Genomic DNA, 24,520 nt, shown 5'->3' on the forward strand with positions numbered 1-24,520 from the left:
ATTAAAAACGAATAGTTCTAGCCTTCTAATGTGCTTTTCACTGCAATTCTGTCCTGGATATTTCTTACCTATACCCAGACTACAACTCTGTCCTGGATGTTAATGATGGGTATCCAGAAGATTTCTTCACTGTGTATGAAAAAAAAAAACGGACTTGCCCATAAAAGATGCGCTAAATTTTACAGGCAGAAACTTAACAGCTACTTAGTCATTGAGGAAGCTCAAAGCATTATATATATCTAGACAAATACCGCTGATAACTAAATTTATATAACATTATACAATGGAGAAGATGTTTTCACAACATCAACAAATTTTGTTTATATGAGTTGCCAAATACAAATTTCTCTAGATGTTTACTTACGTCAGTCAGTATCAATGATTGCTATCTACATCCTTGAGGACATCCACTAGATATTTGCCTGTTTTGTTTGATCTTCTGTACCAGTGCATCAATATGACATGGTGTTATGCTGTAGTAATATTCACATGTAGACAGTGGTTTTGTTACTTAATAATGTCATAGTTTCTGTCCTCTTTATTTAATAGGAAAATAAAACAGGCTGTGTTAGAATACCAGATAAGGATTCCTTTCTTTTAATACAATCAAAAAAAAAAAATCAACTTGTTTGTAGGTGATCCTTTTAATTTTTTTAAGCTAAGATGTTTTGTTTAGTGCAAAACATTTGAATTAGTTGTGCTAATATAAGAACAAAATATTTTATGATAATATTTCAGTCTCACAACTCTGCAAGAGTTAATAGCAGAGCAGACAGAAATTGATGCACCCAGTCAACTACTAATATTTGATGGCCAGCAGTTAAAAGATCATGTTCAGGCAATGTTACCGATATCAAGTTACCCAAAAGGAATCATGGAGACAAACCCAATATTTGTCTACAATAAGAACATGGACGATTTTGTGAGATTCCCTGTACCAAACATAAGTAAGTGTTGTATTTTTGCTAAAGGACAAAAACCTACTACAGCCGAAATTTAAACAGAATATTTCTTTTACTTCAGTCAGTATCTCACCTAACTGAAATTATTGTTACACATGACCTTGGATTTATCATGATTTCAAAAAGAATTATCATTTTAACGTGCACAGAATCTGTAGTAATCTTCAGTATGTCCTTCAAATGTAATCAACCAGCTGTGGTGCCCTAATGGATATCGCACCTATACAGCAATTGGGAGGACAAGGGTTTGAATCCTATCAGAAGTGGGTCTTGTTATTGAAAAAGAGACCAATTGGGAAGCTGCCAGCCTGGTACCTGGCATTTAAAGAGTAGGATGTAAGGGAGTAATCCTGCTCATATTCTATAGGTTTCCAATAAGCCAAAATGGCTGGTCTTTTCTGTGGGGATGACACTATATTGATAACACTGATTATTGTGATCAAAGTATGTGTTACAGTTTACAATTTTTATACGCCCGTCTCTGAAAGAGCGGGGCGTATTATGCGAACACCGGTGGCGGGCGAGTGGCGGGTTCGGCGTCCAAAGCATGTCCGCTCTCTAAGTTGAACATTTTTCATCCGATCTTCACTAAACTTGCTGACAATGTTTGTGGACATAATATCTCGGCCAAGTTCAATAACCACCCTAATCACTTCAGGCACTCTTGGATTATGGCCCTTGAATTACTCGAAAAACTGCATATTTAACCTTGTCTGCTCTCTAAGTCGAACAGTTTTCATCTGATCTTCACCAAACTTGCTGACAATGTTTGTGGGCATAATATCTCAACCAAGTTCGATAACCACCCAAATCGCCCCAGGCACTTCTGGATTATGGCCCTTGAATTACTCGAAAAACTGTAAATTTAGCCTTGTCTGCTCTCTAAGTCGGACAGGTGTATTTTGTGACAGTCTGGCACTCTTGTTTTATATAATCAAACCTGTCTGTAAAGACCACCCTTGGGAAATAAAAATTAAAGAATGATCTTTGTTGATACGTGGTCTCTCATAACATTATCTGTTTGAAGTTCAAACGGAAAAGAAAATAGTAGCCTTTATAACAGTGGCCTTTATTTGGAGGTGGTGTTCAGCTTCAGGTAGCTTCAGGTTTGCCTCTATTCAAGCTTAGCTGATGTAAAAAACCTGTGTGTTATTTTCAATAATTTCAGGAGATTTTCCACGTTTCACTTCAAGTTTGACAGCAGATGACTACGCTATAGCCAAAATGTGTTCAGCAATCTCATGTTACATTCTCAAGGAAGTGGAATTATACTGTATAAAACAAGAACTCGTCAGACGTGCAGTCCATATGTATATGTAAGTTCACTTTAATTTAATCATTAGAAGTGACATGTTTGGAACATGTAAGTGGTACTGTTTCTGCAATACTTTGAGAGAAAAAAATCTAAAATAATAAATTTAAGAAAATAATGGGAATGAAACCTCTGTATAAAAAGTGCTTCATGTAATATTAACTGCTAGGATGATTTTCATAAAACTTGCATCAGTTATTGACCTTATGACAATGTTCATAGCGCATAGCCCAGATCACTAGGTCTAAGATCATGGTCAGACTTAAGAGGTCAAGGATCATGTCAAAACTATTTTACTTTCCCTGTATCAAAGCAGCATCTAGGGGTATTAATCACCTTTAGTGATAGCTCTAGTTTGGATTAAATTTCATGCAGCAGGGAATTCTGAAATCCATGAAAAAGAATACCTTACGAATAATAATGTCCTGATATTCCTATTCATTTTATGTTACTCTGAAAAGTGAAATCAGTCTGTATAACTAATGTGTCTTATATTTATCATTCTGCATCTGATAATAATTTTTTTTTCCAGACACGAACTGTACCACGAACTTGGACATTTAGTGGATTATCATACTTTCTTAGAGAGAAATTGTGACAGTATTATGAAATGGAAAGACAATTTTCTCCGAACATTCAAAAGAGAATTAACAATGATGGGAGCGCTTGTAAAAAATTCTGACACTCAGTTGAACAATGTTGTTTCTGACCTTCAAAGGTTTCATGAGCACAGTGAAATGGGTATCGGAGAATTATCATCACAGGTATAGCAGGATATTATACTATTGCCTTAGATAGTGGTCCAGAGTTTAAAGTCATGAAAGTAAATATTTTGTGACAACTTGACTATGGCTTTGAAGTTGTTCTTCCTCCACCTCTGATCCATATGAGGAGGCTTTCAAGTTAGTAGTATAGATCCTAATCCAGGAATACAAATATAGTTCATTTTACAGTTCAGTACTGTAAAAAGTGAAAAGAAGTCAAAAGGTTGGGAATGCGATAACATGTTAATATAGAACAGAAGTATCTTAGAAGTTAGAACACACTCATGCAAATATTTGTTATTTCTGATTTGGTTCCCATAATTCTTTGATTGTATACTTCTCTTACAGATAAATGCTCTAAGAAATGAAGTTGTGTCACATTTAATGGACCTCAAGGACCAGGAATTACAAAAGAAGATGCTAAAGAAACAATGGAATGACAGTGTAGGCTGTCTAACAGATGATAGATGGTAGGTAACCATAGTATATTGATCAAAACCCAATGACTACAGTACTGTTGGAAACCTGGCTTGGAGTGTAAAACTCTTTCATGCAGGAAAGCCATCCAGCTGGCTTATGAAAGTTGTTGTTCTACCCAGGTGCTTTTCCGAGCTTGAAATAATGCCTGGAGGGGTACCTAGGGTCTTCCTCCATTGTTGAAAGCTGGAAAGTCACCATATCACCTTTAATTGTGATGTAACCCTAAACTCGACATAAAAACTGTACATTCCAAGCTCTTCAAAAAGAGCACAGATGTTGGCACTTTCAGTCTCATTTTCCAGACATTGAGTATGTATTTAAATTAAAGACAAACAGCAATTTTCAGTGTATATGTACCACTAAATCAAAATTAATTGACAAGCATGTTTTGCCCAGTTTTAAAGTTTATTTTTGATTGAATTTGATAATTATATTACAGTGCTTGATTAGTCCAGCATAATTAAGGAGAAGTTCACATTCACCTGTAGGTCATCATTTCTGTTCTATAAGATGGTACTTGTTTATTTTTGTTGGGTTTATAGTCACAACTGCCCAGTTTAGGTCTTCTGGTGCCTTTAGAGTTTTAGTTGTGGAGGAAGACCCCAGGTGCCCCCCCCCCACCCCTTGCATTATTTCAGGTACAGTTTGGCACCTGGGTAGAACCACCAACTTCCTGCAAGCCAGCTGGATGGCATCCTTATATGAATGTATTCTACACCCAAAGACATATTTTGAATATCAAGTGGTGAGGGGTAGGTGGTAAAGAGTTAGTGTACTAAACCACTTAGCTGTCCGGGCTCTGAATACATGCATTTTTAAATGTTTTATTAGCTCACCTGTCATATAGTGACAGGGTGAGCTTTTGTGATCGCCCTTCGTCCGTCCATCCGTCGTCCGTCCACAATTTCTTGTTTGCACGATAGCGGTTTCATTTATGATTTTATTTTAACCAAACTTGCACACAACTTGTATCACCATAAGATCTTGGTTCCTTTCTTGAACTGGTCAGATCCCGTTATGGGTTCCAGAGTTATGGCCCCTAAAAGGGCCAAAATTAGCTATTTTGACCTTGTCTGCACAATAGCAGCTTTATTTATGATTTGATTTTTACCAAACTTGCACACAACTTGTATCACCATAAGATCTTGGTTCCTTTCTTGAACTGGCCAGATCCCATAATGGGTTTTAGAGTTATGGCCCCTGAAAGGGCCAAAATTAGCTATTTTGTCCTTGTCTGCACAATAGCAGCTTCATTTATGATTTGAATTTAATCAGACTTGCACAAAAACTTGTATCACCATACAGGCCTCCTAGTGAAACCTTTAAAACCTTTAAAAACCTTTAATTTCAGAGCAAACCTTTAAAACCTTTAAATCTTCTGAAAAAAACCTTTAAAACGGCCAAATAGCCTGTAATTTTCACTCAAAACCTGTATTTTTGTTAAGACTGCTTGCCATGCCAGTTTAAAGCAAGTAATGGTTATACTACTGTATTTCTTCCCCCTTTTAAGTGTTGTTATTAGGATACTGCCTGTGTATCTTTCATCTTGAGTTTTTCAGAATGCTGTTGTGTTCACCAGACCACATACATGTAGATGTTTTTAGTAAATACCTATATATATTATGTGTTTTCAACGAGAATTCGGACAAAAATAGCCTTTATTTACTCTTTATTTTTTAATATTTTACACTGAAAGGCCTTTATTTCCATAGATTGGAGCCTTTATAAAAACCTTTATTTTTGTTCAGGCCTGCTAGGAGGCCTGCACCATAAGATCTCGGTTCCTTTCTTGAACCGGCCAGATCCCATAATGGGTTTCAGAGTTATGGCCCCTGAAAGGGCCAAAATTAGCTATTTTGACCTTGTCTGCGCAATAGCAGCTTCATTTATGATTTGATTTTAACCAAACTTGCACACAACTTGTATCACCACAAGATCTTGATTCCTTTTTTCAACTGGCCAGATTCCTTCATGGGTTCCAGAGTTATGGCCCCTGATAGGGTCAGAATTAGCTATTTTGACCTTGTCATTTATGATTTGAATTTAATCAAACTTGCACAAAAACTTGTGTCACTATAAGATCTTGGTTCCTTTCTTGAACTTGCCAGATCCCATAATGGGTTCCAGAGTTATGGCCCCTGAAAGGGCCAAAATTAGCTATTTTGACTTTTTCTGCACAATAGCAGCTTCATTTATGATTTGATTTTAACCAAACTTGCACACAACTTGTATCACCATAAGATCTCGATTCCTTTTTATACGCCCTAAAAGACGTATTATGTTATCGCCTCGATGTCCGTCTGTCTGTCTGTCTATTGGTTAGCAATTTCCCTTCCGCTCTGTAATTCTTGAACCCCATAAAGGATTTCAAAGAAACCTGACACAAATGTTCACCTCATTGAATCGATGTGCAGAGCGCATGTTTCGGATGGCTCATTTCAAGGTCAAGGTCACACTTAGGGGTCAAAGGTTATATGACTTTGTTTTGTGTGTATATTGCTCTGCATTTCCGTTGCATTGCAGTGCTCTTGTTTTTATTTGGCAGATCCTCCTTTGTTCACTTACAATAATTTTTTTTTTTAATTACTTCCCTTTTATGTTACTATAAATAGCTTATTTAGTAACTTTTTTATTATTGGCCGTAGGGAAAAACTGAGACCACTTCCTTTCAACATGGATGGTACCTCCAATTTATAGGTGTATTTTGACATATCTGTACCTTTAAGAAAATTTCAACTATATTTTCTAATGATTCTTTTGATTGATCTTGATTGTGATTTTTTGACCTTCATGTCCGTAAATGCAATGATGACAGGTGAGTGATATAGGGCCATTATGGCCCTCTTGTATCCTGTTCATCTTTGTGTGTTTTTAAAGTTTTAGTGTTCACAAATTTCAGTGTTGCGAAAGTTCAAGTAGTATTGGAACAGATATTAAAAACAAAAGCACAGTTTTCAGAAGACAGGAAACGTCCAAGCCTCACATTTAATGAAGAACAAATTCATAAATATGAAAAGTAAGTAGTTATTGCTTTGTATGAAAGTGGGAGAAGAACATTTTGGAGTATGTCTTGACATATATTTTGAATAACTTATAGATTGCTTTGTGTGAGATTTTGTTCAGTTATTTGTAAAAGTTATGCATACTACAGCCTTTTAAAGGTGAAACTTTAATGTATTAACATGTTTATATTGGAAGTTAGTGACCATTTATCTTGTTTTCCTATTGTTATATTGACTTAGTCCACTGATGATCTGTCTTTTGTGTTATAGATGGGAAACATGGGTGTATCAATTTTATATCAGGAACAACAGCTCCAAAGCACTACCAGACAAAATAAAGCTAACTTCCAGAACTTTCATTTTATTAGTACTTAGTATATATCATTAAGATATATATTTTGTTTCAAGCAATTAGCATTACAGCTGATATCTTCTATGAATTACAATGAAAATGAAGGTCATATAATTATGGTAACTTTTGAATATGCGTCATACATTTTAGAATGCAGGGAACTCGTTAGGTTAGTCCCAGTATACTGGTATATCTGTGAAAACCTGTAATTTCATTAAAGTTCGTATTTTTATCCAAAATTGCAAATTTTTTCATGCTAAATATTTTGACAATGAAATCAATGGAATATTTCTTTGTTCATTGGAATTTATTCTTCTGATTTAAGTAACCTTGAAATAGATAAAAATGAATCCCCACAAATATAGATTTTGCATTTTGAATTGTACTGTTGTATTCTATGTTTCAGGAACAGATTAAGTGAGAATTGTACAAAAATCAAGTCATTATTCTTTGATCACTGTCTCAGTGGGGCTAAAGACCAATTTACCCGCTATCATTCCTGGTTCAGGTACAAGCTTTGAGATCTATGTTTATTAGTAAATGAGTCTTTAGTGTAGAGTTTGATTAAATCCTAATTTTTCAAAACTTCAGAATATACTTAATACATTGGCAGATAAAAAAAATATAGGGTTGTTAGCTTGAAATTTTGCAAGAGATTTGAAAAATTCTGACCCCAGGTAAATTTTCATGGTAAATCACAATTTTGATCTTGCCTGTTATTTAGGCTAATAAAATATATAGGTTTATTTGCTTGATTTTAAATTATATGCCAATAGTTCAAGAGATCCCTAAATTTCAAGTGGATTGGAAGGTGATGCTTGGAATTATTTCATGTGTAGTTAATATTATTTTTATTATTAGAAAGTATTTTTGCCAAATTGATAAATGTACACATCAGATTACATTTATATGTAGGATGCTTGTCCTTTACATATGCAGTGCCCAGGTTTTATTTTATGTTTGATTTTATATCATGACTTGTTCATCAAGTGTGCAGAACTACCTTAATGCAGTGTATAAGACAATAATTAAGCATAGCTATGTTTAAACCAATGTTATGGCTTTGCAACTAGTATGGATCCAGACCAACCTGCACATCTGTGAGGTCTGACTGGATCCATACTGTCCACTTATCAGGTGCATACATGTGCTGAAATTGAAATACAGTTTGGATGTGGGGATAAATGATCAGTATGGATGTGTGCTGATCTAGGCCTTTTTCATCAACCTTTAAAGTCTGAAACTAAGACTTAGTCTTTGAAATGCTAATACTACTTTTTGCCTGATATACATGTATGTAAATCTTAATGGATTCTGATGAAACATAGCACAGATATGACAAATGCTACATCAGAAAGATGTAAAAAATTGCAACAATATAGATATATTACAAAGGAAGTTATGGCAATTTGAATTGATAAAGGCTTGAAATCTTAGTCTAAATTTCAGACTTAAAACATTGATGAATACGAGCCCTGGATTCCTGTTGGTTGCAGAGTCCTGAGATTGATTTTCACACAGCATCTCGCCACTTAATTATACTGATTGTTAAAAACAGAGCATGGACATTTTGATAACTTAAGGTTGATACATTGAACTTTGGTTTTGGAGACTTTGAACATTAAATTTGAATACGATGTAGACTTTTATTTTTATTTTTTTCAGAATGGGTTGGGATGTGAGAAGAAAATGTGAAATATTAGAGAAGAAATTACTTAATCTTGCAGACCGATCTGAAGGTTTTGTTGATAAACAAAATGCGGTAATATAGCTTGTTATGTGGTGATATAGTTAGTGCATATTGCTTACATGCCATAATTTTTCAGGACATTTCCTGGATTCTGAGTTGAAATTTCCAGGATTTTTACCCTTTGTCCGGAACATACACCGTGACATTGGTAATCGTCTGTTTTATGCATAAATATCATGAAATTACATGTAGTTTCCTGAGATAAACATTGTTCGCTCGCTTAACTATAAGCATAATTTGCTGCTAATGTTGCCTAGCTTTCTAAGGGAGGTAAATAGTGGTAATACACATCTACAGTTCGGCATGTGAATTGATTGCATTCCCAAGGTGAACAGAATTAGGAGACTTACTATACATGAAGAATTAACCTGGTCATCGTGATTTAGAATCTAGCTAGGTGTCTCTGTTATAAGTCTTTCATTTCCATTTATAAAAAAAAGAAAAGAAGGAACAAACTAATACAATTCTTCAGCTACAAAATGAAAGTCCACAAAAGTGTTCATTTAAAGTAGATTTTTATACACTTGGAAATATCTTAAGTGGAATAAGGTCGAATTACATCAGTCACCTCGCAATGTCAAACATTCACATCAAAGAGTAATGCCAAAAATCAGTAAGGGAAAAGTTGCCGACACTTGCCCTTTGAAGTTTAGCTGCCACGTGCCGTGTTTATTTCAGGCCATTCATCAAATGTATCTACCAGTTATGTAACCTAATAGTAGGACACTATTTTTTTTAATCATTGTAAAAGTAGGATATACGAAAATCAAAGTAAGTAGCTTTATTACTGATTGGAAAATAATGCTTAATTAATATTGGTTTCGAAATGTTTGTTGTACCCCCCCCGACAACAAAGCTGTAAGGGGGGGGGGTGGGTATACTGGTTTCAGGTTGTCTGTCTGTCTGTCTGTCCGTCTGTCTGTCCATAGACACAATCTTGTGCGCACCATCTCTCCTCATCCCCTTGACACAATTTAATGAAACTTCACACAAGTGATCAGTAACTACAGTAGTTGTGCATAGGGCATGTTAGGTTCTTTCAGAAAAAAAACTTGCAGAGTTATGGGACTTTGTTTTTTGTTACTATACTATATACATAGACACAATCTTGTGCGCACCATCTCTCCTCATCCCCTTGACACAATTTAATGAAACTTCACACAAGTGATCAGTAACAACAGAAGTTGTGCATGGGGCATGTTAGGTTCTTTCAGAAAAAAAACTTGCAGAGTTATGGGACTTTGTTTTTTGTTACTATACTATATACATAGACACAATCTTGTGCGCATCATCTCTCCTCATCCACTTGACACAATTTAATGAAACTTCACACAAGTGATCAGTAACAACAGTAGTTGTACATGGGGCATGTTAGGTTCTTTCAGAAAAAAAAATTGCAGAGTTATGGGACTTTGTTTTTTGTCACTAAACTATATACATAGACACAATCTTGTGCGCACCATCTCTCCTCATCCCCTTGACACAATTTAATGAAACTTCACACAAGTGATCAGTAACAACAGTAGTTGTGCATGGGGCATGATAGGTTCTTTCAATGACAAAAAATGCAGAGTTATGGGACTTTGTTTCTTGTTAACATACTATGTACATACAGTCTGCATAGGCAGTCTTGTGCGCGCCTAATCTTCCGAACCCTTGCACACAATTTAAGGAAACTTCACACAAGTGATCAGTAACAACAGTAGTTGTACATGGGGCATGTTAGGTTCTTTCAGAAAAAAAAAATAAAGTGATATGGGACTTTGTTTTTTGTCACTAAACTATATACATAGACACAATCTTGTGCGCACCATCTCTCCTCATCCCCTTGACACAATTTAATGAAACTTCACACAAGTGATCAGTAACAACAGTAGTTGTGCATGGGGCATGTTAGGTTCTTTCAGCGACAAAAATTGCAGAGTTATGGGACTTTGTTTCTTGTTAATATAACTATGTAACATACAGTCTGCATAGGCAGTCTTGTGCGCGCTAATCTTCGAACCCTTGCACACAATTTAATGAAACTTCACACAAGTGACAGTACAACCTAGTTACGTTCTTTTAGATGAATATTCTGCATAGTTATGGGACTTTGTTTTTTGTTACTAAACTGTATACATACAGTCTATATACATACAGTCAACATAATTATGCAATCTTGTGTGTGTCAAATTGCAATGTACTGTGTCAGTGCATGCAGGGGGTACATTCATCACCTTTAGTGATAGCTCTAGTTTCTTCAAGAATAGAGTTATTTGCTGAAGTTACAAGATATTGTTTCCAAAGATGATCAATTAGATCGTCACACATATTTAATGATGGTATCTTTAACAGTCATCAATCAATTAAGCATTCACAATTATAATCAAAGTTGTGCAAAGCTGGAGAGAGATCAGTGGCTTAATCCCGCTCAAGGGCATGAAACTGATATTGGATAATTAGGAATAAACAATGTGACACCGGGGTCTGTTTACTGTGTATTATTAACGTAAAATTCAACAATTTATTTTTATTTGTTTCCTGTATTTTTATTTTTCCGGGACAATCCGGGACGTATCACATGTATGGCATATTGACTTGTCATAAATACAGTAAAGAAAGGAACTCATTTTAATCTCACTTTAAATTTTGCATTTGATCATTTTCAGCTTTGCCTGCAATACAACGATGAGGTAGGGCTAAAAGTTCAGAAAGTACAAGAGACAATGAGAGATCGTGAGTTTATCTCACTGACACCAAGTATGGCAAAGCAGAGTGCTACTGGCAGTATGACGGAGAGCATGTCTAGTAGTACTCCGCGAGAAGAAAATAAGAGAAGGCGACAAAGCCTTATATATTCTATGCTGGCTGGGTAAATATTCATATTTGTAGGTCACCTCAGTATAATGAATGTCTGGTAGAACAATGTTTTGTTGAGACACAGCGTTAAAATTTTGATACCTAATACTTCAATTTTATTTCAGAATGTTTCTGAAATACATAGTTTACATATTCTTAAAAGTGGGAATTAAAAAAAAATATAATTAGCTTTTTTCATGCCCCAAAAATTTTTGTGTGTGCATTTAGATTTGCCCTTCTCTGAAAGTTTGCCATCTGCTATCTGTCCATCCAAATTTTTGTTGTGCATATCTCAAAAAGTATTTGACCTAGAGTTGTCATACGTCGCAGGATTGTTACTCAGCATGTAAAGTTGTGTGCCTGGTGTTTTAATTGGGAATTCACACAACCAGACTTAGTAAAAAGTATGCATAAAAAGGGCCTAAAAGTTTGTATTGCATGTATCTCAAGAAGAATTTGACCTAGGATTATGAAACATTACAGGAGTATTATTCAGCATGTGAAGTTGTGCACCTGGGGTTCTGTTTGCAACTTCACTCAGCCAGACTAGAGTTATGGCCTTTGACTTAGATAAAAAATATGCATAATGAGTAATCAAGTTTGTGTTGCACATATCTTAAAATGTATTTGACTTAGGGTTATGAAACATAATAGAGATAATATTCAGCATGTGAGGTTGTGCACCTGGGATTTTGTTTGGGAATTGTATTGGTCAGATCATAGTTATGCCCCTTGATTTAGTTAGCATACAAGTTTGTGTTGCATATTTCTCAAAAAGTATTTGCCATAGAGTCATAAAATATTAAAGGATTTTTATACAGCACATGAAGTTGTACACTTTTTGTTCTGTTTGGGATTTCACTTAGCCAGACTAGAATAATGATCCTTGACATAGTGAAAAATACACAAACAGTGCTTAAAAATTCTTGAAGTATATATCTTAAAAAATATTTTACCTAGAGTCATGAAACCATGTGCAGGGTGGTACCATTGTCCTATGGACACACATCTAGTTTCAGATCATGTAAAAAATACTGTATGCCTTAAAATATAATTCCTCTTTTTTTTTCATTTTAGTTTGGAGGGATATAAGACTACAGTTAATGAGATGAAAGAGGAACTGCAGACAAACAATGTTTTGTTAGAAAGGTATATGGATTGGTGTTTTGCTTGTCATGTGACAAGCATCAGAGTTTTCTGGAAAAATATTTCATCTAATGATAAATAGTATATATGTATGTCAATCTTAAACTGGGTTGTAAGTTACCTGATAGATTATGAACGGGGAAGATTTATTTTGTTATTTTGTCAGTTAGATATGTAAGCTGGAAGAACACCTCTTCAGCTAACTAAAATAACTTTTGTAAAAGATTTTGTTGAGAAAGACTTTACATCTCAAAAATAGAACAATAAATACATGTATATTTGTTCAAGTAGCCCATTGTGAAAACTATCCATGTCGGGCTATATGCATGAGTAACAGTAACTCTCTGATATTTCAGTTTCAACAAGGAGTTCAGCAGCGTAATGGTAGACCCTAACCTGTCTTTAAATGGCCAAGGCCCGGTGACAAAAAAGGATTTTTAAAAGCCCCGCAGAGAGTTGGATATAAAATGTATGTATACTCTACGGGGTTGTTTAATAGAAGAACATGCTTTTCATTGTACACAGAAATATGTTTATATGCCATAACGTGTCAGGATTTTTTTAATGCACACCACCTGTTTGCTCATCGGGCCATATCTAGCTATTCTGTATTTCACTGCCTTAGTTGTCTTAATTCTTTTGACTTGGTTAACATGTATTACATATGTTTTGATGTATATAATGATATATGCTTTTTTAAGAAAATAATGTTGCGGTGTTATTACAAAATATATATACACAAGTTGTGTTTTTCTCTGAAATGTGTACTGAATGTGTTTTTGAATGCCTTTTTATGTGATAATTTAAATTCATTGCTTATTATTTTGAGTCTGTTGTCCAAGTCAGATTGCAGAAATTGCTTTTGTATTTGTTCTGTATGTCAGAGGTTCGTTTCTTTAAAATATTACCAGAACTGTTATTTTAATTCTGATGTTATAACATTGTGTTCGGAACATTTTGAAAATTATGTTGCAGCAACATTTTCTGCAAATTTTGCCCATGATGATCTGATAAATTTATCTTCTAAAGATGTGATACGTTATAAACGCAGCTACTATACTTGTGATTCTTGTTGTTTTTCTGTAAATAGCACACAATATGATCACCAAGTTATTTTTGTGTATTCGTTTGTAAATTATGTATATTTAACTTTACACACTATAAAATTTATGTTTTATAATATGTGTAATTATTTACATTTAATGTTTCACTGGCTAAACTTATAATGTTATTTTATCCGTATGTTGTTTTATTGATAATATTATGAGAAAGAAAAAACATAATCTTGAAAAAGAAAAAACATTTTTGCAATATTGTTAACGGTTTAATACACAGACAGTGTTTAACTGAAAAGCAAATGTGCAATATCATTGTATAAACCATCCTAATTCCATAATGTAATCCCCATATAGCTCACATATTTAACCAGTTAATTTATTATCAGGTATTATTCAAGCATCATAGTAGTGCAGATCATATATTACTTTCAATTTTGTTACTAGCAAGCCTTTCAATATTTTTACTGGAGAAAAAGTATTTGTGATAAGTTGCATGTTACGGGTTTCAAAGTGCCTTAAATACAATGTAATACCATTTTTATACTTGTATGAAGAAATTTTGATGATGTAAAGTAGTCCATATTGCTTTCTTATTTAAACTGTAACATGTTGGTATATAGTAATCAGACCAACCATGTAATCCGTCCCCTTGGTTTATGATAGATAACTGAAGAATGCTTCAGCAAAAGATTCTCCTGTTTGGTAGGCAGATTGGTTGTGACTGGCAGATTACCCCTCTCCATTTTGGGGTTGCTTGTTCAAAAGGCAAGGCTGCAGTGATCTTGGGCTGGAGGATGATTTCAGAACAATAACTGAAGAACTCTTCGTCTCGGAAACCTCAAACCCTGACCACTTAGCTCAATAGGGAGAGTGCAGATCTATGGATTGCAGGGTCATGAGTTCAATCACTAGGTGAGGCGGTATGTTCTTCGTGACAATTTGATAAAAGACATTTGTCTGAAATCATTTGTCTTCCTCCTCTGATTAATGTGGGGAAGTTGGCAGCAAGTTTGTACTGGTACAGAATCAAGGAACACTGGTTAGGTTAACTGCCTGCCATTACATAACTGAAATTAAACCCAAAACAAACCAACAAAAATAGTAGGCAGGTTGGACCAAAACAGATGACTCATATCAGCATCAAGATCAGAGGTCAAAGTCACATTTACCTTGAGCTGAAAACCTGTTTTACGTGTAAGAGCGAAGTCTTTCAGCTCTGAACATTAGATTTTAAATTTTTACTCGTGGCTGCGACACCAGTGAAAATATTGCATCTGATATTCACCAGATGAAAGAAAGTAAACAAACAAAATGTTAAATTTTTGTGTGATAATTTAGGTTAACTTACTGTACTAGGGAAAGAGGCCCATTACTTTTATGCAAGGACTATTCAGTCTAATTCAGACTGTGTATATTTTATTACTTTTCATATATGATTTGTTTATTTCCACTTTGCTATGAATATTCAGATTTATTATTATAACAAAAGAGAATAATTATTCTTGAAACATGAGCTCATATCTGTGATAACCAGCCCTGTTTGTTCATTATATCAAGTATTTTAGACTACCTACAATTTTACTAAAATTTTATGGCATAGAGATCTTCTTTCATGTTTATATCATGCAGTGAATTTGTAGTCTATTCAATATTAAAACTAATTTCTGCTCATCTGTCTAACAAATCTTATGCTCAAAGTGAATACATAGCCTATGCAAATGGAGTAAACTTGAGCTGGAAAGCTTTCAGCAAAGTTTCAGCTTAAACAGTATTATAACATGGCTTCCACAAAGTTTAAAGGTTTTATTTTTTAACTCGACTTTGCTAAGAAAAAGTAGAGCCATTGCACTCGCCCAAAATAGTTATTTGCTATCAAAGTCTACACCAGAAGAAACAATCCCCATAACTCTTGATTGAATTTTGACAGAGTTATGCCCCTTTTTAACTTAGAATTTTTTGGTTAAAGATTTTGATAAAGTCAAATATCTCTGTTACTATCAAAGCTTTTGACTTGAAACTTTAAATAGTTATTTACTGTCAAAATCTACAGCAGGAGAAATAATCCCCATAATTCTGATTTGAATTTTGACAGAGTTATGCCCCATTTTAATATAGAATATTTTGGTTAAAGTTTTATAAAGTTTTTACTGGCAAAAGCTCTAATTCAGTCAAGCACTGAGAAGAGTCGAGCATGCTGTCTTACGGACAGATCTTTTTGTTGAATGTTCTAACTTGTGAACAGGTTACTGTAGATTTGGAAATATTCACAATGGCTTTATTTTTGCAGTTATTCCCAAAATTGAACACAAAAATTAAAAACTGGCATGAATATAAAGAGACATTATTCCAGAACAAAATGCTAATTCTTACCAACACAGATATGTCTGTACCCAATCAACAGTATTTAAGAATGTTGCAAAAACTTCTAATAGACATGAACAAGAAGACATTCTGTAATGGGATTAGGAAATAGCAGAATCCCAGAGCAGTTATGTTCTAGGTACAAGTGTAGTTTATTACATTTAGGTTATCATAAATAAAAACTTTTGAAAAATAAGAAAATGCAAGAAAAAAATGTCTGAGAAACTTAAGATTTTTTGGGAGCCTTTGTGATTTGTTGAATGGTATGTACCGGTATACATGTATTTAAAGGTGGTGTGCATTTATTGAATACATCCTGACAGGTAATGGCGAAACATTTTCTATCCAACTCTTTACACATCAAGTATTATACAGCAATCAGACGTTGCTATTTGATGGGGCTCATCATCAACACTTGGCATTGGTAACACAGAGACAACTATCAAAGCTACAAACTTTGGATTCTGTTCACATTTGTGAAAATATGCTAAATACATTGTGAAGAACTTGTCCTTAAAGATTCAGAATGAGTGTGAATATAGGTAGATATGAGGTAGTGATGCAACAGGGAATTATTTGCTGTAGCAAGGAATTTAAGGATGATCAACAATACAACTGACAAAAAAGCTTGTGATTTATGGATTGGAACAGCAATGACTGAGGATGTGATGTTGTAAATATGAATGATTATATAAACACTTAAGAGTGAATAATCATAGTGAAATACTCCAAGAAGCAGTTATGGTGAATAATCATAAAGTGCTGTTTTGGTGAAATATTCACAAATTTAGATATGGTGAAATATTCGCACAGTCATGTAGATATGGTGAATAAACATAAGATGTATTATGGTGAAATATTCGCAAATCTAGATATGGTGAATAATCATAGGATACTATTACTGGTACGGTGAAATATTCGCCAATGTAGATATGGTGAATAATCATAAGATACTATTATTGTGAAATATTAGCAAATCTAGATATGGTGAATAATCATAAGATGCTATTATTGTGAAATATTCAGAAATGTTGAAATGTGAATTATCATAAAACTCTAAAATGGTGAGTTATGAGATACAGTTACAGTGAATAATCATAAATAAATGCGATTATGATGAGTGAATAGGTTAAGGAATCAGTGATTGTAAAGAGAATTGCCGTACTAGTGAATATGAATTTGAAAATATTTAAAAATGGATGCTGGAGTTAGCATGAAGTTCACAAGTTTTGATTTTATTTCTTTCAATTATACATGGCTGTGAAACTTTATTATTTTGAACACTGAAAAGAGTTTTAGTACATTATATGAAATTTTACATTAAAGTAGTTGACAGCAATGACCTTTGTAACAGAAGGTTTCTAAAACGTGAGTCATTAAATCCAGCAGAATGCTTAATGACAAAATACTGAAAGTAAGAGATATATGGCAGCAGTGTTAAAGAGGTGATAGATACAGCTACTCTTGAAGATGAGAGGGTTTATTGTTTTGCTTTATCAGTCAGTAGGTTGCCATTAGATGATCATGAAAGGTTTCAAATAAATATTTGAGAACATTTGGATAATGGCTACTAAATTTCATAAATTGATTACCAGTAGGCAGTAGATGAATTCTTATGTTTGGAAGAAGTAAGTTGAAAGTCATTGTCACACTGAAGTCAAAGCTGGTAATCATTTCTGATCAGTATTTGAAGAGTACTTTCGCCTGTGGCTGTCAGGATGTTTGCTCTTGGTCAGCAGATGACCCTATATTTTCGGAGTTCTAATAGATGACCAATATTGTTTTGGAGGTCAAGTTCAGTGTCATGTTGACCTGGAGACTGCAGGTTGTTTCTGATTAACAGCAGTAAAAATCCTATTCTTAATATTATTTTTTGTTTTCACAATCAGGAGGTTGAAGGTAAATGTCATAGTAGCTTTCAAACTGAAAACAATTCCTTCTGAATAAATGCAAAATGCTTAGAGTTGTGGCTGTGAATCTTTATGATTACTTGTGGTCACTGGAGGACTGTTCTAGTTTTGTGGGTCAGTACAGTAAAGATCACAGTGACTTTCATACCGAAATAAATATCTGCTCAATAACCTAATAACTCTCAAGCCTTTAGCAGTCAACTTTCAGAAGATGCCAGCATGTGGTAAGTAGATGAACCTCGAAGCTTTTAGATCAATACATCAAAGATTAAGGTAACAGTGACCTAGTTTCCAAATTGGACATAATTTGGAATGAATCAATAAAGACCAAGTCAGAAATCATAAATGCCATATATCTTTCCATATTGTTAGGAATAACATTAATCTCTTTTTTAAATTTTCCTATTTGTTGCATAATAAAATGACCGTTATAACCTCTTAAATTATGAAAAATAACAGGAATTTTGTGTGTTAGTCTAAAATTAATATTACATTCTGAGTGAGCACTTCCTCTGAATTTCCTGTATATGACAATGATCCCGGACTGGATTTTCATTTCCTTATATCTTTTTCACAGATATGACAAAACTTTTGTTTTTAAATTCACTTTCATCTTTTTTAGACATTCTTAGTTCTTTGTTAAAATTATCTCTAAATATTTCTTTACAGTATTCCTCTTCCTCAAGCATTTTTTCAATAAACTTATAAACTGCATTAGGACCTCTATAAATCTGGGTTGGTTTAGTATATTTATCGTCATAACAACAAACAACTTTATAGCCGTAACCACAATCTATATGATTTTGATATGGTTCAGTAAATGAAGATTCAGTTGATGGTAAAGCAGTTAAAACTTTTTTAGTTATTGATTCAAAATCAGCATAAATTACAAAAGGTACTGCTAAACCTTTATGATAATTTTTAAATTGTACTTTACTTCCCTCTTTTGGCATTTTTACACCTTGGGTACCATTAATAGCTAAACAATTTGGAATATGTTCATTTAATATTCTTTCTTGAGAAAAATGTTGCAGACAGCTTTTACAGAAGTGTTTTTATGTTGATATTTTGTTTTGAAACATTAATCTATTAAAGTCTTTTATCCAAACATAATGTTGGACTACAGTTCTTGAGGGCTTACAGTCATCATCAGTTATTTTATTATTATTTTATCATTAGTAATTAGCAACATGTCACAGTGTTCTTCGTATTGATATTTTGATATGTACAATGGATAAATACTATTTTTCTTCAAAATCCAAATATATTAAATGATATATCATTTAAAACTTCAATTTTTAGATATTTGATTTAATGTAACAGGAAATTTAATTCCAGTATAATCAAGATCGTTTATATGTTTTTTATATTTTGAAACTCTATGAGGGTTTTCTTTAACAGGAATTTGTAAGCTAAATGACACCATCTAAAACATTCGTTATCATCATTCTTTTTATTTATTAATCCTTTCATTGGATGTTGTAATGGTTTTGGTAATTCTAAATAACTTGAAGCAGCAACGGATTATACTTATATCTATTTATATAATGAGCATCAACTGACTCTATTCTCCAGCCACTTCCTTCTGAAAAACCAATTACCAATTCTATTTATTATTTCATCAAAAGCTTGAGTAAAGTTTTTTTTATTTCGTTTGTGTTAATAATTTCTAAAGCCTTTGATTTTATCCATTTTTGCAAAAGTTATTTTTAAAACAATTTTTATTTTTATTTTTTAAAGTTTTAATTTCAGATTTAAGTTTTTCTAAGAGTCTTTTATAGTTAAATATAATTGATTTTTTGGATCTTGTCTATAGTAATTTTAATTTTCAAATTTCTTATAATTTTTTTTTGTGGATTCTCGATTTCCTCTATATTTAATTTAAAAAAAAATTTCGTTAAGCAAAAAGGAAAAAAAATAATTAAAAAAAAATTAAATAAAAAATTTTAAATTACTTAAGAAAAATTTAAATTTTAAACTTATATTTTTTTCCCTTTATTTTTTTTGATACCCCAATTTTTACTCGGTTTTTCTCCTTTGCAGCACATTGTTTAACCCAGAATTAATACCAAGGTCTTTGACCTGCTTTAATTGCTTTTATATTTTTTTTTCTTCTTTAGTATCAATGGGTTACAATAACTTTTTTGGGGGTTTTTTTCAAATATTATTGGTCTGGGACAATCACATAATTTTTCAGCATTTTCTTCTTCATTAATAGAAAAACCCAGTTCCTTTCAAATAAATTTTTTTTTTAAAAAGAAAAGGATCAAAACTTTTGTAATTTTCAATAACGGATTTTTTAATTCATCACAACTTTTTGATTAAGTTTTGATTTAATAACATTTCTTCTTTTAAGAACTTCTTATAAAAATTTTTGTCTGGATTCATTATTTCTCCTAAAGTGCTAGTAATTTTGGCAAAATCATTCTTTACCTTTCTTTAACCATTAAAAAAATTACTTTTTAAAAAAAAATCTTTTAAAAAGCACTAATAAATTATATTTTTTGAAAAATTTGTTTATATTACTATATCTTTGAATAAGATTTTAAAGTCATTTTTTTCTAAATTGTTATAAATGTTAAAATTTTAATCCCTTCTTGAACATTCTTTTTAACCCATTCTTGTGTAATTTGTTATTTTTCAAATAATCAAAACCCAACTTTTTTTTTTCTTCCTTTCTGTTTCCTTTGAAGTCTTCAAAAAACAATTTTTTGGATGGGTTTTAACATAAAAAAAACCCATCAATTGGGTTTTTTCCTATGGTTTTTAAATGATCAGTTAAGAAAAGATTTTTTAACGCCACTCGGGGTATTTATAACACCGTTTCGGATGTTTTTTTGTAAAAAGGTTATGTTATTAAATAACAACGTTCAAGAACAGAAACACCTCAAAGTTTGCAGAAGATAACATTTTTATATGACATTAAAGTTGTTAGCTAAAAAGGAAAAAGATATTTGGAAGGTTCTTGAGCAGCAATTTAAAAAAGGTTATATGTTTTATAATAGAGTCCATAACATTTTCCCATTCGTGAATTTGGTTCGGAATTTAAATTTTAAAAATTAGGTTATATTTCTTTAATAATATCAAAAAAACGTATTTTTTCCCTGAGCAATTTCCCCCAAATGATAAATTTTTTTCTCATTTATAAAATATTATAAAAAAAATTTTTTTAATAAATCTTTAATATATCTTTAATAATTTTTAAATAATCTTTAATAATTTTTAATACAACTCTTCTTTTTTTTTTGCTTTTATACCCGTTAAGTTTAAATTCCTTCATTGATTTCAAGGGGTGTTAAATAATTTTTTTCTTTCTGCATTTCAAATAGTATTGTAAAAATATCCTGATTAACTTTTTGGACTTCTTTTTTTATTTTTTCCAATCTTGCTTTTGTTATAAGTTTTTTATTTTGTGATAGTGTTTTTAAAATAAATTCTTGCGTACTTTTAGCGTTTTAAATAGGGAAATTTACTGTGGAACAGCACCACAATGCTACAAATAAGGAAAGCGGAAAAAGGGGCAAATCAGCTGAAAAACCCAAAAGACCCCTGCTTTTTAATATAAAACCCCCATATTATCTCCCAAAAATTTTAAACTTTTCTGTAAGACAGTTTGTTTAGTTAAGTGAAAAATTAAATTGATCTATTGTTTCTATTCCATTATTATTAGAAATTAATTTTTATTGCTCATTTATATAATTAAACTTTTTTATTTTCTAAATTAAAATTTTTTTCAATTTCCCAAATGGTACCCCAAAATTAAATTTTTTCACTATAACCTTCCCTTTTTTTAAAGTTGTTTTTTCTTATAGTCCGTTTAAAAACTTTTTCAATTCTAAAAACTTTTGTGTAGGGTAAAAGTTTTTTTTTCCCTTAAATAACCTTGAAAATTTCATTTTTAAATCTTTTTAGAGTATTTCTGGGATTTGTATTTTTAATTTTTTAAAATTTTTAAAAAATTTTCCCTGTCCATTTGGTGTATATCCTTTTTTTGAAATGTCTTTAAAATTTCTTTAAACGGGCCGACCCAATTTTTTAAAATTTTTTTACCTGTGGATTCTTTTTAAATTTCATAAAATTAAAATAAAAAAATACCTTTATTAAGTTTTTTTTAGCTTCAGTTGGGGTCATTTTTATACTAGAAGTTTTGTTTTGTTATATTATCAACCCAAACCGCAAATTATCTAAATAATAAAGTATTATTGCGTAAATATTTCCACATTATTCTTTTTTAAAATTTTATTAAATCTTTCAAATTTCTACAGCTTTGCCCCATTAAATTATGATACATATTAATCTTATTTTTTATTCAAAATATTCAAAATTTTTTTTTATAAAAAATTCTTTTCCTTCATCCCCCCATAAATTTATTGGGAATCGCCCTTTTAAAATTATTTTTTTAAATCTTCTGTAACAGATTCTCCCCTTTTTTTCTTTTAAAGGAATAACCCAGCATATTACAAATAACAATAACGGTTAACAAGTACTTTACTCCTTATTATATTTTTTAAAAAGCTTTCATTTAACTAAATCGCTGACCAAGTATATCAAAATCATAAAATATCATCTCGTTTCCTAAATTTTTTTAATTGGTTTGTGTAATTTTTGCAATTCATCACTCCAATTTTTTTTCGGGGGTATAAAAGTTTGCTCTACCCCCTTTTCCCGTTTTTTTTTATTTTTGTCTGGGTGTTAAACCCATAGGGAACTGTTGTTCCGTCCGAGACCAAGTTTTTATTTCGTTTTGATAGCTGGTTTTTCAACTAAATTTTGCAAACTTTTCTCCCAAAAGTTTTGATTTGTTTTTTTAAATTGGAAAGCATTTGTTACCTTTTCTTTTAAAATTAGCCTGAGCCCTAGCAAAATCATGATTCATACATACTGCATCTAGTTCGTTGCAGGAGGGCCGTTCTAAAGATTTTCCCGGGCCACTGTTAATCCTGGAAATGTTAAACCTTTTTTAGGAAAAAAGGTAACATTTCTTTATGAATATCTAATTACCTGCTTTGATAGTACTTTTAACAAAATTTTTCTTTCATTTTCCCACAAGAGAACAGGTGCTTTTTTCATTTTTCTCCCCTTTTTTTTATAAAAAATGGGGGTTTAAATTTTTCAGTAAATCTTTTTCTTTCAAACAAAATATTTTATTTTGAAACTCACTATATAATTATTTAAAATTTTGTTGGTTTTAACTGGTTTTAAAAATGTGGATTTTTAAAAGTCCGATTTGGGCGGTTTTTTTGAAGGGTCAAAAGGGTTTAAATGGGGGGCAATGTTTCAAAAACGTATTTAATACACGATTTTTTTTTTAAATTTTGATGATCGTTAAGTGACAGAAAAATCGGACGGTGGAATGTTTTTAAAAAAATGATGCTTTATTTGATTAGAAAAATGAATCGTATATACTAAGGGAAAACCAAAGGGAAAACACTACTTTTATTTTCGTTCACTGAAGAAAACATGGCGGACATATTTTTTGTAAAAAAGCGGTGCATGTGTGAATTCTGTAACACAGTTTTACGACGATTTCTTTGAAAACTAACGCTCAGCTCATTTACACTGACATATCCTTGATTTATTAATATATATATTGTATAAATGTGAGAGACTTACGGTACCAAATACTTGCACCGAAAATTTCCATGCATTTTTTTCTAGTACACTGTTGGGACATGCTTTTGAGTGTTTTTGATACTTTATAATTTACTTGGAGATACATTTTCTCATTATGATTAGTTTCTCTTTGATCCCTGTGCATTTCTCGTGTTGTTACGACAATTTCAATTTTACATAGGAATTTTACATATGTCAAAATAGCATAGGCCTTAATGTGTGTTACCATGTTTAACATACTGCAAAGATCAAAGGAAAACTGCCGCACTATGCGATAATTTGAGCAACACAGTTAGAACTAGTTTTACTTAGTCTAACACAAGCCGACTGAATTTAACTGACCCAGTACACACTTGAATAGCCAGTTTTCGAACCTTACTTTAGGCCTAATTAGTGTCTTTAAGACTTAAAGACCGGCTCCAGTCCTACCTTTTAACCTTAAATTGTCACTGAAAAAGCATGAAAATCCCGACTATGAACAGTGATGCCTGTCAAAATAGGCCTACTCAGAGTCTGTTTTTATTTGAAATTCTATACAAAATACCTGTGGTTTTGCGTGCTTTTAAAAAATGTGGCGCGTGGCTGTTAACTAACCTGTTGTAATCATGGGTTGCATACACACAATGAAGAGCAGGGCTTTAACACATCCAAACAATGTACTTGCAAAACAGCACGTGAAAAAGTCACACCAAAGTGCTAGTTAACACATTATGATAAACAGAGCGCGATATCCCATCACACTATCATGACTATGTATTTGATCAAGCAATTTTATTTGGTTCTTTTAACCAAAGAAGTATAAAATACATTATTTTTTATAGCTCTATGTTTTAACCAAATGTGTAAACATGGATTATTGTAATATGTAAATATTGTTTTTATTGTTTTAATCATTATCGGTCAACATTTTTTCTTTCGCCTTTGTACTGAACATAAATAAAACGCCAATTATCGGAAATAAACTATAGA

The 24,520-nt window shown here is 32.3% G+C and overlaps 1 protein-coding gene across 15 annotated transcripts in view; it reads left to right on the top strand.

Annotated features, from left to right (window-relative positions):
- Positions 1-17,367, top strand: part of LOC123529752 (serine/threonine-protein kinase TBK1-like) — a 264,731-nt gene extending 247,364 nt beyond the window's left edge. For all 15 annotated transcript variants that reach the window (XM_053522231.1, XM_053522227.1, XM_053522233.1 and 12 more), the window contains 10 exons: positions 739-947; positions 2,131-2,278; positions 2,807-3,038; positions 3,387-3,508; positions 6,418-6,534; positions 7,279-7,380; positions 8,538-8,634; positions 11,274-11,476; positions 12,541-12,612; positions 12,966-17,367. In XM_053522231.1, coding sequence (XP_053378206.1) covers positions 739-947; positions 2,131-2,278; positions 2,807-3,038; positions 3,387-3,508; positions 6,418-6,534; positions 7,279-7,380; positions 8,538-8,634; positions 11,274-11,476; positions 12,541-12,612; positions 12,966-13,050 — 1,387 coding nt within the window. In that variant the 3' untranslated portion in view covers positions 13,051-17,367. The remainder of the gene's footprint in view (positions 1-738; positions 948-2,130; positions 2,279-2,806; positions 3,039-3,386; positions 3,509-6,417; positions 6,535-7,278; positions 7,381-8,537; positions 8,635-11,273; positions 11,477-12,540; positions 12,613-12,965) is intronic.
- The last annotated feature ends 7,153 nt before the right edge of the window (positions 17,368-24,520 follow it).

Source organism: Mercenaria mercenaria, chromosome 13 (genome assembly GCF_021730395.1).
Source record: "Mercenaria mercenaria strain notata chromosome 13, MADL_Memer_1, whole genome shotgun sequence".
Taxonomy (NCBI): domain Eukaryota; kingdom Metazoa; phylum Mollusca; class Bivalvia; order Venerida; family Veneridae; genus Mercenaria; species Mercenaria mercenaria.